The sequence below is a fragment of the Sesamum indicum genome, linkage group LG11, assembly GCF_000512975.1.
Source record: "Sesamum indicum cultivar Zhongzhi No. 13 linkage group LG11, S_indicum_v1.0, whole genome shotgun sequence".
NCBI classification, from domain to species: Eukaryota; Viridiplantae; Streptophyta; class Magnoliopsida; order Lamiales; family Pedaliaceae; genus Sesamum; species Sesamum indicum.
The window spans coordinates 14,623,867-14,639,501 of record NC_026155.1 but is presented as its reverse complement, the minus strand read 5'-3'; the positions used below and the strand labels follow the sequence as shown (position 1 = coordinate 14,639,501).

Genomic DNA, 15,635 nt, shown 5'->3' with positions numbered 1-15,635 from the left:
TTGTAAAAGTTTCACGTCTTTCTTAACATCAAATTCTTCAAACTTTGATACCATATTTCAAAATGACACGTGATTTCCTTTTATTAATCTAAAAAAAATTGCATTTCCATATCAAAAAACGAGTTTCCAACTCTTAAATCAACATTCGGAGCGAAAACAAGAGAATTAATATGCTTTCACAAATATTGCAATGTTCTTTTTTTTTAAATTAAATTTCTTTTATTTTTTCATATATTTTTCCTCTCGTAACAATTTTTTACACACATGAAATTTAACGTATATAAATTTCATTCTTATGGATTTTTTTCTTTTTGTTTAGATATTCATTTATTTGTGATAATTTTTTTATAATATATCTCAAACACATTTCATTATTTTTAAATAAAACATATTATATTATATTTATTACCTAACACCTTTTATATATCACTCAACTATTATCCGTACACTATTATTTCAAATTCAATCACTTACTAATATATTCTTCACATCAATAAATAACCAAATCAGCCACCTTCAATAAAAAATAATGCGTTTTTACTAGTAGAGCCAACACTTATTGATAGAATTCATGTAATATGTACATACTGTAAGTGAGAGAAACAATTAAAAAAAATATTTCTATGTAATTTTAGATTTAGTGAATATTATTAATATTTTTTGGATGAAAGATCTGGTGCATATATATTATACACTAAAATTAGATAAATAACTATCGTACAATTAATAATCTTAATTGTATGAAAAATAATATTTCTAAATAATGATATTGATGTACATAAAAATTAGCATGTCCAAAAAAGCCCAAACGACGCAAAAAGAAAAAAGAAAGAAATGCCCATGGTATCTTTATGGAGGTTCAGGACATCCCACGCCCATAGCACCACCAATAGGCCAAGGATATCCCAGCTCATAGTTTAATTAGGCAGGCCAAAACAACCCAAGAAGCTCAGAAAAGGAGGCTTGGGACATCCCCGACTTAGGGCATGGTTGAAGTCCAACAAAACATTCGGCTCAAAAGGCCCACACACGTGGCAGCCCACTCTCTCACGTGGCACAACTAGTGTCAACAGCCACATTAGACCACATCAGCCCCAGAAAGGAGGGATTCTCTAGTGGTTATGACTCCTTGTAGATGAGGGGTCTCCATAGACAAATAAGACTCCTATTAAAGCACTCCTAGCTGCGGGTAAGGACGACATACCTCTTATCTCAACCAACTTAAACAAAAATTTCGGGAGGGGGATAGACCCCCAGCAGACTAGGGTATTACCCTATAAATATATGCTTTGTCTTTCTAGGAGGGGGACACTTTTCTCATGCCCTTCTTACTATTAAAACTCCTCTCTCACTTTCTAAATTATCTTTTAAGCTCTAGCTCTCTCTCAGCATATTATCATGTGTTCTTACAGTTTTTATTAACTTTATTCTTAATATCTTGATTTTTAATTAAATCCACTTACTTTTTTACTTTATTCAATTTCAAATCAAATACTAACTTGGGCGGAGTGCTAACGGTTTTTTTGCAAGTCTCCCCTTTAAGATTTGTATTTACTTCGGCCCAAGTCTTGAACAATAATCCAAATTCATTGGACCTGTGCTTTTTTTGAACGCATCAAACATAAACACGATTAAGTAGTATCACATGAATATATATATATATATATAAGATAATCTACAGTTAATTTAATATAATAATAAGTATCTGTACAAAAATCATATATTTAAAAGTGAGGCGGAGAGAAAATTGCATTTTTTTATACTATATTTTTTTAAATAATTCGCACTAATGCAAAAAAAAAAAAAGGTTCAAATGTTGGCATTTTTGATAATATTGTTAGATTTGTAACAACAAGGCCACGTGTGCTTTTACGTGATTGTTAAATCATGCAACAAGAACGACAAAAAATGAGAAATTTGTACTTTTAGCACCACAATTTAGAGTACTCTGTAATGTTGATACTACGGAATACGCAACCTTGCAATATTGGTACAATATTCTCCAATTAAGGGTACCATTTTTATATGTGATTATTGCCATAATTATGGGCTTAAAGAACGCATACTATAGAGAACATATGGAGTTATTTATCATCTCGTGATAAGTAGCGAATCCTATTTTAAAATTGATAACTAATTTTCTTGCCTAAATTTTTTAATTGGGATTAGACGACAGAAGGACCATATCTTCCTAATACGTATAGCCAACAGATTCACACCAATTCATTTCCTTTGTATTTGATTTTCATTTTTTGTTCACAATTATAGAGATATGAGAAATAGTATTATTATTATTTTATGAAAAGATAAAGTATATAAAATTTTTGGTGACAGCAGAAAATGTAAAAAACCCAATGGTGTGTGTACATGTAATGTAAGAATTGAGAGAATCTGAGGAGTGAGATATTCTGATGTAGTTCAATCTCAAGGTTTGGTGTCAGCCACAGAAACTCGTCCTACGTGCCTTTACAGTGCACCAGTTGAAATCAACCAATGGCCGCGACCAGATAAGAATTAGATAAGGCCGATGCCTCCTCCTACCCTCTGATCCATTTCTTCCCTCTATCCTACGGCCACCATCCCTCCACCTCCAAATATCTCTATCTCCATCACCAAAACCCCCCCCTGCTCTACATATATCCCATACCCAAATTACCCCATACCTCACTACCACAATTTCCCTTCTTTCCCTCCCACACACATTGGCCATGGCAGCAGCCGCCGCCGCCGCCTCCTCCTTCATCGGCACTCGTCTCCCCGAGGTCCGTTCCGGGTCGGGTCGCGTCCAGGCCAGGTTTGGATTCGGTACCAAGAAATCTCCTCCCAAGAAAGCCGCACCGAAGCCGACTTCCGACCGCCCATTATGGTTTCCAGGAGCCAAGGCCCCCGACTATCTGGACGGATCCCTCGTTGGAGACTACGGGTTTGACCCATTTGGGTTGGGGAAGCCCGTTGAGTATTTGCAGTTCGACTTGGACTCGCTGGACCAGAACCTGGCGAAGAACTTGGCCGGGGATATCATCGGAACCAGGACCGAGAGCAGCGACGTGAAATCGACTCCATTCCAGCCTTACAGTGAAGTGTTTGGGCTGCAGAGGTTCAGAGAATGCGAGCTCATCCATGGCAGATGGGCAATGCTCGCTACTCTTGGTGCGTTGTCGGTTGAATGGCTCACCGGCGTCACCTGGCAGGATGCTGGAAAGGTATATATACATACATATGATATACCCTGGTTCACTGTTTGAATAATTTGTATATATCAGTGGGATCTGAGATATTTGGTATGGACAGGTTGAACTGGTGGAGGGATCATCATATCTTGGGCAACCACTCCCATTTTCCATTAGCACATTGATCTGGATCGAGGTGCTAGTGATCGGGTACATAGAGTTCCAGAGGAACGCAGAACTTGACCCGGAGAAGAGGATCTACCCAGGTGGATCATACTTCGATCCGTTGGGACTGGCAGCGGACCCTGAAAAGAAGGCGAGACTTCAGTTGGCAGAGATAAAGCACGCACGGCTGGCGATGGTGGCGTTCTTGGGGTTTGCAGTGCAGGCAGCGGCCACCGGAAAAGGGCCACTGAACAACTGGGCAACCCACTTGAGCGACCCGCTGCACACAACCATTTTGGACACCTTCGGCCTTTTCTCTTAAGCATTTTGTGATGTTAGTTGGGAGAGAAGGAGGCGGTGCTGGTGCTGGCAGCGCCTAATGTATAAGAGATGAATATGGGAGTCAGTCAGGAGTGTGTCTTCTCTCTCATCCTCTTGTAAAAATTGTAATACTATCTATTATTATTCCACATTGTTAATTCAGAGGAATGCTACATCATCATCATCTATTATAATATATAATTGTCAACCAACATCAACATCATCAAACATATGATGCTGCCAAAAATTGAAACAAAGTCCAAGTTTCAAATAACTAAGGATTGAACTAATATCCAAATTAACTAAGGCTGGTTGCCTGTCACTGAGACACTGTAAGCCGTTGTAGTTGTTTAGCATTTGGAGGCCCAATTGTAAGAAGAATAGCTTTGGGCCTTATGCTACTACACCCACACCCACACCCACCTGCCTCTCTCTCTAACAAAACATTAATAATAATAAACAACTTTCAGAAACGGTATTGAATTGTAGACAACTGAAATGAAGAAATAAAACTTCAAATTCTCATTCTCTTCCTCCACTGCTACTACTACCTCAAAATAAACATAAGAAAATTCACGACTTACATCCCATGATTAAACTTCTCTTTCTTAAAATTTGATGTAATTATATGTAAATTATTTGTAATTTAAAAAATTACATCTGACACTCTTAAAGCTTGCTTTTGTCTAACAAATAAGTCCCGCTGTTAGTTAAAAATCACTGAATTTGCTGATATTAATGAAAAAACAATTGGATGATAATTGATATATACCATTGATTAACTTATTGCAGGTCAAACAATTTTTGTCGCCACTAAATTATTCTTGTAACGGTCAAGATATTATTCCTCAAACACATTAACCTATGATGAGGTACAAGAGTAATTTAGTCATAAAAAATTTATTTTACTTATAATAAATCAATAATAAGTTTATCAGGTGTAAATATATACTTTTTTTGTTAGTATTAACAAATTGATGAATTTTGACTAATATAAGAATTTATTTATTAGACAAAAGTAAATCTCAAAGATGCTAAACCACAAAAAATCAACATATACTTACACTAAATTTTATGGAAGGAAAGTGTAAATTAAAAAGTTAGTCATAAAGCAATTTGGAGGCGAGGTATGGGAAATGCAAAAGGGCCCATGGCAGAAGATGGGCCGAAGCCATATGAGATATAATATTGTTGTAGCGCCCAAGACAAGAAATCAAACAGCCCATGTTAACTTTGAAAGAGACCACTTCAGGATTCCATTTCCACCTGCATTTCTTTCAGAACTGTAATCACTCTTTTCCCGTGATCTTTTTTGATCTCTCGACTCTTAGTATGTAAAAGCAACTCTTTCACCCACAACTCACATGATGTGTTGATGAATGAGTACTATACATCAAATAATTGAATGAAAATTGAAAACCCCCTTACCCTTAGCTCTGCTAATTCATTACTCCAAACCTTTTATTATTATTCACAACTAATTCCTACCTCTCCTCCTTTATTTAAATGCCCCCACTCAATTGTCTCACCATCTTCACCTTCCATATTTCACATCTTTGTTTCAACAGCCTTTCCACACCTTTTTATTTCGTTCCTCATTACTTAAGATGACATGAATTCGAGACAAATACGTTAATATTAATTTATTTTAATAGTAATTGTTGGTCAACTAAAATAATAATTATTGATTCATTATATATATATAGACGTTTGAGATATGAACAGCGGGTTTCCACTTCTGCTAATCAAAATGGCAATGATTTTGAATGATGTAAAAAACTGAAAGAAAGGAAAAAGTCGCCCACAAAAGATAAAATTTCGCGTCTCCTTATCAAAGGGCAATCAATAATTAATAACGATTATTATTGTTTTGTTCGTATTACATTATTAAAAACAACAATAGAAAGCAATGACAACAAACATTTTACAGATCATCATCCTGATTTTCAAATCCTCGTTTCAGTTGTGTTTCGTTCGTTTTATTTAAAAGACCCCCAAGAAATAATAATAGTGTGTGTGACGCTTTGTCAAAGGAATCAAAAAGACTTCTTGATTCATGAATGATCCTTCTTGCTTCCCCCCCCATCTTCTGTCACAGACAACATACCTCTACAGACCAGAATATAATAATAATTAATACAAAGCTGAATCATAGAGCTGCAACTTGTATAACAATCTTCTTGTACTCTCTCCCCATCTCTCTGCAGTTTGTCATACCTGTCCATTTCTCTATCCATAACAGTGGCAGTAAGTTCTTCACCTTTTCTATCCATTCTTGTACATGCCCATGTTTCATTTTGTTCTTTCTTTCACCTATCTCTCTGTCTTTATTTTGTATGTATTCTCGTTTGTTTGTGTCTGGGAGCAATTTTTAGGTGTCTACCAATGATAAAGGTTGAAACTTTATATATGGGTTGCAAGCATCTGTGTTTTTGTTGTTTGGTCCAGTTACAATTTGTGTTGTTTGAGAGAATTTTCAGCACAAAATCATGATTTTTGGCGTGGAGGTTTCAGTTTGTGGGTGTGATTTGGCTGGTGAATGTTTTTCCAGTCTAGTTTTGTTGTGATGTGGATCTATCTAACTTTACCAGATTCTTACTTCTTGTGGTGAAGGAAATGCAAGGGAATTCTGATTAAGTTTGTAATTTTCTGGATTCTGCTCTATGTCAGCATGTGTTATTGCATATGCACATGAATGTATGTTTAAGGAAGTTAGCTTTAAGGCTTTTTGCTTGTCTTCATCTGTAAGCACAATTTTATGTAGTATTGGACCACGAAGGATTAGATTTTTAGGATGAGTGGCAATGTGTGATGATGTGATTCCGTTGGTGAATGCAGGCCACTGTAGATCTTAGGCCAGAGAACAGAGATCCTGGAGTGGTGATGAGAGAAGTAGATGAAGATTTGGCTATTTTCTTGGGGATGGGGAAGTGTGAAAAGGGGAGGATTGAGGACTCTGATGAGTTTGATGGTTCAACCGGTACTCCTTCCTCAGAATTTGATTTTGTCAATTTCTATCTCTGTCTCCAAAGGCAATATTACTCGCCCTTTATGTGTGATCTTGATTTGGGTTCTTATTGTGCTTGAATTCGTGTTTGCCGACTAATTTGTAGGTGGAAAGCCAAGACCTGATAGCTCATCGGTGCCAAATGAAACGCAGCAGGAGACTGTTAAGACACTTTCTAATGATGGTTCTCTCAATTTGGAGATTGACAGGAGAGACCATGATTGGTAAATTTCCATGTTCCGATCAATTTTCTGCTTTAACATGTAATCTTATTAGGTGATCACTTGGGTTTCAAGTTGGTATCATGTTTTCATGTTATGAGATATGTATTCCACATTTCCACTCACGCTTACATAGATCTTTACAGCTCAAAAATTATTTCCAAATGCATAATTGGTTTGATTGTCCTAAAATGACACAATTTATGTTTATGTTTATGTTGTATAAAATTAAGACATAAACTTTGTCCCAGGCTTCTCACGGAAGGAGACATCTCTTTACTTCCTTCTGAAGAAGTGGAAGGACAACAAGATTCAGCAGCAAATCAGAGTGGAATTTCAGATGGTGAAAGCATGTCTCTGAAATCTGAGGCAAGTACATCATTTCCAGAATTTGTCTTGTACAGGCTGACGATTTTTAACTTAGGACATTTCTTGTCCTGATATTGTCTCTGATCTTTGAACATCTGTGTTTCACATTTTTCTTGCTCATCTGGCTTCTGGGCTCAATATTTTCCATGATTTTCTATTCCTGCAGGTGGCAAATACATTTAAAGAATCAGGACTAGATTCTTCGGCAGCTGCAAATGGAAGACCTTTTTCAGCAGGGAACCGAAAACCAACTCATCGAGCAGCAACACCCACTAGACGACCAGCCTTGCCTGCAAAATCAAAGCCCTTTTGTGCTTCCACAGTTACCTCAAGAGCCACATTATCTTCTTCTAAACCCACGCCTGCTCAAGCGAGAGCATCGACTCCATCCAGAGCTACATCACGCACGATACCAGGATGTTCAAAGACTGCACCAAGATCTGCTACACCTACACGCACACCACTAACTCCATCGACCACATCAACCGTATCTGCCTCAGATCACCCTTTGTCGGGAAGTAAAACAGGCTCCATAATGTTGAAAACTCGGGGGCCATCACGTGGAACTTATCAATTGGTGAAGTCTAGGCCATCAAAGCCCTCGCAGATGCTCTCTTTGTCTCATGATGCTTCTCAAAATCCAAAGGTATCTATGCCCAAAAGGCCTGCATCTGCATCCAGAGGAAGACCAAAAACTCTTGTGGCTACTAATGGAAAACCAAGGCAAAAATCGTGCTCTCCTGCCAAAGTACATGCCCCTAGTGGTACTCTTCATAAACTTGGGAATTACATAATGTCATCAAGAAGTCGAGGATATAGCAATGGTGGTGGTGATGATGTTAACCCTGTACTGATGGGAACGCAAATGGTTGAAAGAGTTGTGAACATGAGGAAACTAGCTCCACCCAAGCAAGATGAGTGCATTTCTAATGACCATCCCAAGAAACCTTCCCTGGGGAATTCGGGTTTTGGAAGATCACTCTCTAAAAAATCACTAGACATGGCCATAAGGCACATGGTACGCATCTCTAGCTCCCTCTTTCTTTCACAAAGTTCATCATAATACGAAGCATGAATTTCTCTCAAGGACAAATCCAAGATTGATACATAATAGGCAAAAACACTAATGCAGGTCGAAATGACCCTCAAAATGTTTTCTTTGGACAGGATATTAGACGAAGCATTCCTGACAATTTACGCCCGGTGGCAACTGCCATTTTATCTTCTTCTGTCTGTGACATTCAATCTGGATCTTCTAAGAGCAGTACATCAAGCACTGACAGTTCCAACAGCAATTGCAGTAACTCTTATTTCCTCCACGGGAGACGGGCGGATGACTGAATTGTGGTGAGAGCCAGCACTCAGAACATCTAAGAGAGAAACAAAGAAAAAACTAGTAGGTTGTATGAGGACATATATTATTTTGATGACGATCCCTACCAATATTAGCCTGTTTACGACTCAGCTGTGTGTAATTATACTAAAACGAACTGAAGGGCTCCATGTCCTCGTGCTTACAAGTAATCATTAACATCCAACATGGACATATTACCATATATCTGTTACATGTTCGATGTTATTAGTGTTGAACGTATACAAAATACACGCACAATAATCTTAAATTAACTTCGACCTAAGGAATGAGTTGTCTTTGTACTTCCGGCAGGTTCGACCTTCAAATGTTATTAAATGGGAAAACGCAGACAAGCTGAAGTTAATCTCAAGAAACCAAAAAAGAGGGAACATTTCAATGTTTGAAATTCAAAAGGTGCATAGTTTGACTATTTCTAAATTCCCTTATGGTCTGATTGCACATTCGTTACTTGTCCACATCATGACATTTTCCTCTTGAGGTAATGTTGATTTGATCAAACTGTACTAGTGGTTTTGTTCCTTCTCATTGTCTTTTCCAACCACTTTGTATTTCTAACATGATGATATATTTTCCATGGTCTTGCATAAATCTTTCCTTTCTTCATTACATTTTCCTAAACAACTATTATTAGTGGGTTCAGTAAAACCCAACCGCAGTTTCTGCTTAAGATTAATTATATTATGTCTTTTTTTATGATTAGACCCGAATAATTGAACTTTTGTTAAGGTGGCATCATCTTCTTTTCTGGAATTGGGGATGCTTAGTGAGAAGATTTTAAATTGAAGAGCATTTCTTCTGTACAACCGTATATTTTTTATCTTTATAAATTGTTCATTTATGTGAATTTATTATAATTTTTTTTCTAGTGTCATAATTCTTAGACAAATTATTATTGTATCCATTAATTTATTTAAATATTAATGTATCGAAAAGAAAAACTTGAATAAAGGTTTTGACTTAGGATTTGAAATTTGCAACATTTAAGCGTTTAATAATCACTTTTGACTCCACATATATGCATTGAAGGTTGAACCACTTTCGATTCAATTTATTTGTTCTGATTTGAATGCGAAAGTGAATAGGGTCATTATTCCCTGAAATAATAAGACCTATTCACATTCCTCAAATATATCAGGGACAATTATATTTATACTTTTTAATTTATAATTTATTTATATAAATTATTCATATCTTTTATATAATTAGAGAAATCAGCCGTGATAGTAAAAAATCACAATAGTTTACGTAATGTTGTTGATGTTTTTTAGGGGTATATTTATAATTTTTTTTTAAAAAATAACGATAATTTATATAAATAGTATTAATATTTCTGATAAATTTATGTATTATTTTTCAAAAAATAAAAATAAATTATATAACTAGACGACATATCGAGTCCACGATGTAGATATAATTATCGCTACATGTTAAAAACCATAATAAAAGGAAACGGACGGCTGATTCTATGCTTTTCAGTGGTATGGGATTTGAAATTTTTTCCGTAGACTTGGTAGGAGGAGTCAATCAAAGTGGTATTTTTGTAGGTTTGAAATATATTATCTGTTCCCTTTTCATTTCTTTTCTCTTTTTTTTTGTGAGATATTCTTTGTGGGGTCATTACATAGATTTCGAACAGAAACACGGATTATATCATTGTAACATCAGCCTTCGGTTCTGCTTTACCTTTAGTATTTTTATTAAGTTGCAATAATTTCATTTAGATAGGTTTGATTTGGTCTTGAGGAGACAAAAGAGAAATTTAAAAAGACGAATTATACATGTTTTAACTCAAAGTATAATAAAAACTTCAAATCACTTTTTACGACGTTTATTTGCGGTATCCGCAAACAATGTCTGAGAGGGATACAACTCAAATAAGACAAAATTGTGGGAACACAACCTGAGGGGGAATAAAGGGCAGTGTGAAACAAGGATCTTGATTCTTGATGAGCGTGGAAGTGTATCGTCATCATGAGTCACTAGACTCACACGAGTAAATATGTGATGGTGGTGTGAACTGTACAAGTACTTATAGCTCGTGAGACAGTACAAATGCCGCGGGGAAGTCGCCATCACTTGCCTTTCCCCTCCAATTTATCTTCCATTTTTTCCTACCCTCTATTCATTGTCAAACTCCCAACTCAGAAGAAAAAGCATATATATATATGTTTACTAATCGTTTCACCCGACAACACATTACCATCCTAGTACTATTTTATAGATGATTTGTTTTGGTCTATAAGCTCATAGAACATACTTACCATACATTAGGATCAAGTTTGTGAAAATCTTGCCTGGGCTGCAATTACATGTGGGTTTGCCGTTTAGTGCATTGTTTGATTGGATTGCAGCGGAGATGTGGTAAAAAGATTTGATTTTTATGTCGAACGAGTAAGCGGAGCAATGGGTTTTTCTTCTTGTTTTGGAGTATTTGATTCCCGTAGAGAGAAGACTGCAACTGTAACCGAAGGTGAGTAGGCGAACTTTTCTTGTGCTGCCAAGAGTTTGTGCTTTGTTGTGTCTTTGGTTGCTCTTCAGTAATGGCAGTATTTGTTGTGTAAGATGTCTTTATATGTAGGAGGAATGTTGTACTAATATGTGTTTTGAGGGCAACCGCTGCTGGAAATTCCAGAAGATTCAGCCTTTTCTTGTGTAATTTTTGTGTATAGTAGGGGGAGATATTAGGGTAATAAATGGGATGGGCATGGTTAATTGGTGATTTTATTGAATCATGAGATCTGTTTGTTAATACAAATGACGTAATATGTGTGTGTCTATTCATGATTGATGTTCATTCTAGGAGGGTGCTATGAATTGTAACTGGTTTCGACTCTTGAGAAACATATTGGCATTTGATCTGAGTTCATCTCCCTTGCAAAATTATTTTTGTTGGAGATTCATTAGTAGAGGACAAGGGATACAGGAATGACTCTTGCAGCACATGATTCCAATTACCTCCCTCAGCTAATGTGTTCAGGTTGGTAAAGAAGACGAGGTTTCGTTCTAAAACTATGTAATTGGAATGGATGGGCAATATTTTTTTGAGCTGATTTTTGCGATGCCTCAACTTGTCAATCCGGGAGTTTTTATGTCTTGACATCCCAATGTTTGATCTTGAATCGCCTAAATCGAAATAGGCCTAATGAAAAAAAAAGAAAGTGGGGCTTGATTAGGGTGTGGATTCTGTGCTGAGGGAGAAAGGTATCTTCTGCGGGGAGAGTGGGTTAGTTGAAGTCTTGAACTGTTGACATGGATACACATAGGCCACAAGTGAAGCAATCCTCTGTCATATATAGGCTGCTGGTTGTGTCCACAATTCTTCTTAGGGTTAAATGCAAGTTACCCCGTGTTAATGGAAATTGCTATTTTATTTTTCATTGTTCCCATTCTTCTTATATTAGTGGAATTAGTGTTTGTTTACACTTTCTGATTATGTGGTTGCTTTTGCATGGTCAGGAATTACTACAAACAATCTTAGGCTGTTTTCATATCATTCTTTGCGATCAGCTACGAGGCTTTTTCATCCTTCGAACAGAATCGGCAGAGGTGGTTTTGGGGTCGTCTATAAGGTGCGTTTGACGTCAACAATTCATCACTGAGAGTTCTTCTAGTTGCTTTAAGATTCCAAAACCTGCATTTACAGCCGTTTTTCCCTTGCAACTTTCTCTATTATATGTCTAATGTATACTCTATGTCGTTCTACACGATTTCAGGGAATTTTAAGGGATGGAACTCAAGTTGCCATCAAAACTCTTTCTGCTGAATCTAAGCAAGGGACTAATGAGTTCTTGACCGAGATTAATATGATATCGAATATACGACATCCAAATCTCGTTCAGCTGATTGGATGTTGCATAGAGGGAAATAACAGAATATTGGTGTATGAATATTTGGAGAACAACAGCCTCGCCGGTGCCTTACTCGGTAAATATCTGAACTTTGGATGATTTTTTAATAGAAGCCATATATTATGCCATACAATTTGATAGAATAGGTTTTGCTGGTTTTATAATGAACATTTTATTGGGTAGAGGACGGATAGAAAAAATTGGCAGAGTCAAGATTATGCTAATTTTCATGATTTTGGCATCGAGAGATACTTAGCTGTGTATTAGAAGGAGAGTTTATGTTCGTATTCAACATAACACAGACTGTTCTTTTCAGCCTCAAAGGGCAAACGCCACGAACTGGATTGGTCCAAGAGGGCTGCAATATGCAAGGGTACAGCTTCTGGCCTTGCATTTCTTCATGAGGATGCTGAACCACGCATTGTCCATCGAGATATAAAGGCCAGCAATGTGCTTCTCGATGAGAATTTCCTCCCAAAAATTGGTGATTTTGGATTGGCAAAACTATTTCCTGATAACGTCACTCATGTTAGCACAAGAGTAGCAGGAACAGAGTAAGTGCTAGTTTCCATTATGTTTCTCTACCTTAAATCTTTTTTCATTTCACATAGTTGCTCGTACAAATCCTAGAAATTCTGTATGTAGAAATACCGAACAGGGGAATAGAGGACCGAAACGAAATGTCAGAGCTTGGTTTCTGCTTTATCGTCTCTTTCAGTCCTTTTCCCCTGAAGTCCACCACAAGGGACAGAGATAGGCGTTCCCATTTCCTCTGTTTCTCATTATTCATTATTTTCCTTTTTCTCTCATTTACTGCAGGGGATACTTAGCTCCAGAGTATGCGTTATTGGGGCAACTCACCAAAAAGGCAGATGTTTATAGTTTCGGAGTGCTCCTACTCGAAATTATAAGTGGAAAAAGTAGTAGCAAGGCTGCTTTTGGGGATGATTTCTTGGTTCTGCTTGAGTGGGTACGTTTCATAAGATATCTCTTGTTTGACCAGGCATCATTTACTCTCCATTTTCATCTATGATCTGGAATGCCAAGAAAAAATTAACATCATGCTCTCATGCATTAAGCTAAAGGACGTTTCTTGACGTATAATGCATGTGTTGCTGCAGACCTGGAAACTGTTCAGTGAAGACAGACTACTAGAGATTGTAGATCCGGATCTTATTGAGTATCCACAAGATGAAATAATGCGCTTCACTAAAGTTGCACTATTTTGCACGCAAGCAGCTTCGCAACAAAGACCAGACATGAAACAAGTGGTGACGATGCTCTCCACAGATGTTAATCTTAATGACAACATACTATCAGAGCCGGGATTGTACAGACCACGAAATCCGCGTAAACCAAGAGATGGTAGTTTGCAGATTTCTTCTCTCTCAGACAAAGGCAAAGAAGCAGCTACTCCTTTCATGACTTCAACTCAATTAGATAATGCTTATACTGATACGGAGATGGTTCCTAGATGACGCTATAATATCAAATTATAACCAATGTATCCCCCCCTGTCTGCCTAGTTATATTCATTCTTTTAGTCCACCTCCATGTCTGTATATTTTCTCTTTCTATTCTTTCCCTCCTCTCACCTTAATATGAACCTTTTGCATCAATATTAGTCGACAGATTAGTGTCTTGGCAAACAGATTAAATGTAGTAATGGTTTGTGAAGAACTCGGGGAAAATATCTCTGTAAGATTCTCGATTCACAATAATTTTCAATCAGATTTTAGGTTCACATGCTGAAATATGCATACACAACATACAATTTCATATATTGTGTATTGTTCACATTGAGCGTATATTGTTCTTTTCCTATTGGGGTTGTGCAGAATCAGAAACTTTTCAGATGCAATTTTTCCAGGTTTATTGACCCTGTGTTGCAGCCGGCACAAGGGGAGATGAACAACTAAGGGACTAAGGAAACAAAGAGAAACATAGGAACCACATCTTTATTCATATTCTTACATGTCACAGCATACTAGGATATGCTATCATCCAAGTTCAAAGACTACACTCAGAAGGACATGAATTTACACACTTGAGACAGCAACTTACTTTGCAGCGGCAGTTACAGCGTTATTCTCAGACATGGAGGTAGAGGCTGCTGGTTGATCCAGCTCTTGAGCTTTAGCATCTTTTTGAGGTTCACGTGGAGGCAGCAACATGTGACCAGGTGGTTTGTGTTTGAGCTTCACAAGAATTTGACGCATCCGGGACAGATCAGTTGGCTTCCCTGGTTTGGGGCCTTGAATCACAATAATATTAGGCTTCTTTTCCTTATCCTTCTTCCCCTTCTTTTCTATGGCTGGAACTTCTTTTGGTATAAGTTCAGCAATTGCCTTCCAGTAACTTTGATCAGCTTCAGCATGGAATTTCTCTCTGCTTTCTAGAAACAACTGCAATCGACAGTCAAAATACATGATTAGCCTATTGATGACTATAACAGCTACAAGAATTCTTCCCTACAAGAATTAACCTTTTCCTTTTCCCTGTTGACAGCTCTGCTATTCTCACACCTAATCTTCCATTTCCTGTAGTACTCCGCTTTAAATTCATCGGCTTCCTTGATTATTTCCTCCAACACCTCCTTCTCCCTCCTCTCTTTCTCCTCCAGCCGAATCGCATTTGATCTGAAACGTTTTCAACCCAACATTTATGCATACATATGTCGTGTTGCTATTGCAAACTCAATTGTTATATTAGAGCCGAAATGAAATAAAGCATCAAATCACAGCTCCAGAAAAATGCAATCTATATTGTGTATATAATTCAGTAAAAGTTTCATCATGAATGACAGACAGTAAGAGCTTTTGAGCATCTCTTCCAGATTTTGATTTTCGTTTTGTTTTAAATTCGAAGTTTACATAACTAATAAGCATAATTAATTGATACCACTCGTTGTCGGGCTGATCAAACACCAGAAACACGCAGAAGCGCAAAAACACAGGCCAAGAGTATACGCATGCAGTGACGTGAGCAGACGAGGGATTGTCAAACTAACCTTCTCCACTCTCTCAGAGCAAAACCCTCCTCCGCCGGAGCCGGTGGAATAGGTCCGTTAACGGCGAACTCACCGCCTTCAGATATCTCCACTGACGGAGGCAGCGGGTCCACAGCGCCGCCGCCATAAGTCGACGCGTCCTCCTCCAA

General features: G+C 37.4%; 4 protein-coding genes across 5 annotated transcripts in view; 3 read left to right on the top strand and 1 right to left on the bottom strand.

The window, feature by feature from the left end:
- LOC105174728 (chlorophyll a-b binding protein CP29.1, chloroplastic) lies at positions 1,954 to 3,842 on the top strand. Its single transcript, XM_011096914.2, has 3 exons — positions 1,954 to 1,990; positions 2,524 to 3,203; positions 3,292 to 3,842. Exons 1-3 carry the CDS (start codon positions 1,954 to 1,956, stop codon positions 3,655 to 3,657), a joined length of 1,083 nt encoding a protein of 360 aa, XP_011095216.1. The 3' UTR covers positions 3,658 to 3,842.
- LOC105174552 (proteoglycan 4-like) lies at positions 5,602 to 8,809 on the top strand. 2 transcript variants are annotated; one of them, XM_011096693.2, is made up of 6 exons: positions 5,602 to 5,903; positions 6,495 to 6,636; positions 6,770 to 6,887; positions 7,136 to 7,253; positions 7,420 to 8,271; positions 8,421 to 8,809. In XM_011096693.2, the coding sequence occupies exons 2-6, from the start codon at positions 6,540 to 6,542 to the stop codon at positions 8,592 to 8,594; spliced, it is 1,359 nt and encodes a 452-aa protein (XP_011094995.1). In that variant the 5' UTR covers positions 5,602 to 5,903; positions 6,495 to 6,539; the 3' UTR covers positions 8,595 to 8,809. The 2 variants fall into 2 exon arrangements, with proteins under 2 accessions (XP_011094995.1, XP_020553589.1); XM_020697930.1 differs by lacking the exon at positions 5,602 to 5,903 and adding an exon at positions 5,942 to 6,050.
- On the top strand, positions 10,590 to 14,024 carry LOC105174551 (putative serine/threonine-protein kinase). The gene is made up of 6 exons (XM_011096691.2): positions 10,590 to 11,098; positions 12,085 to 12,197; positions 12,342 to 12,552; positions 12,793 to 13,030; positions 13,296 to 13,446; positions 13,598 to 14,024. The coding sequence occupies exons 1-6, from the start codon at positions 11,032 to 11,034 to the stop codon at positions 13,952 to 13,954; spliced, it is 1,137 nt and encodes a 378-aa protein (XP_011094993.1). The 5' UTR covers positions 10,590 to 11,031; the 3' UTR covers positions 13,955 to 14,024.
- Positions 14,355 to 15,635, bottom strand: part of LOC105174727 (clathrin light chain 2-like) — a 1,711-nt gene continuing 430 nt past the window's right edge. Inside the window, exons 2-4 of the mRNA XM_011096913.2 lie at positions 15,487 to 15,629; positions 14,962 to 15,115; positions 14,355 to 14,881 (exon numbers count right to left, since the gene is read on the bottom strand). Of these exons, the coding sequence (XP_011095215.1) occupies positions 14,537 to 14,881; positions 14,962 to 15,115; positions 15,487 to 15,629 (642 nt within the window). The 3' untranslated portion in view covers positions 14,355 to 14,536. The remainder of the gene's footprint in view (positions 14,882 to 14,961; positions 15,116 to 15,486; positions 15,630 to 15,635) is intronic.

Coding starts and splice junctions, on each gene's coding strand:
- LOC105174728 (XM_011096914.2), top strand. CDS start 1,954: ATGTTGATACTACGGAATACGCAACCTTGCAATATTG. Junction 1,991..2,523: donor TACGCAACCTTGCAATATTG/GTACAATATTCT, acceptor GAATTAGATAAG/GCCGATGCCTCCTCCTACCC. Junction 3,204..3,291: donor CCTGGCAGGATGCTGGAAAG/GTATATATACAT, acceptor TGGTATGGACAG/GTTGAACTGGTGGAGGGATC.
- LOC105174552 (XM_020697930.1), top strand. Junction 6,637..6,769: donor TGAGTTTGATGGTTCAACCG/GTACTCCTTCCT, acceptor ACTAATTTGTAG/GTGGAAAGCCAAGACCTGAT. Junction 7,254..7,419: donor GCATGTCTCTGAAATCTGAG/GCAAGTACATCA, acceptor CTATTCCTGCAG/GTGGCAAATACATTTAAAGA.
- LOC105174551 (XM_011096691.2), top strand. CDS start 11,032: ATGGGTTTTTCTTCTTGTTTTGGAGTATTTGATTCCCGTAGAGAGAAG. Junction 12,198..12,341: donor GTTTTGGGGTCGTCTATAAG/GTGCGTTTGACG, acceptor ACACGATTTCAG/GGAATTTTAAGGGATGGAAC. Junction 13,447..13,597: donor TCTTGGTTCTGCTTGAGTGG/GTACGTTTCATA, acceptor GTGTTGCTGCAG/ACCTGGAAACTGTTCAGTGA.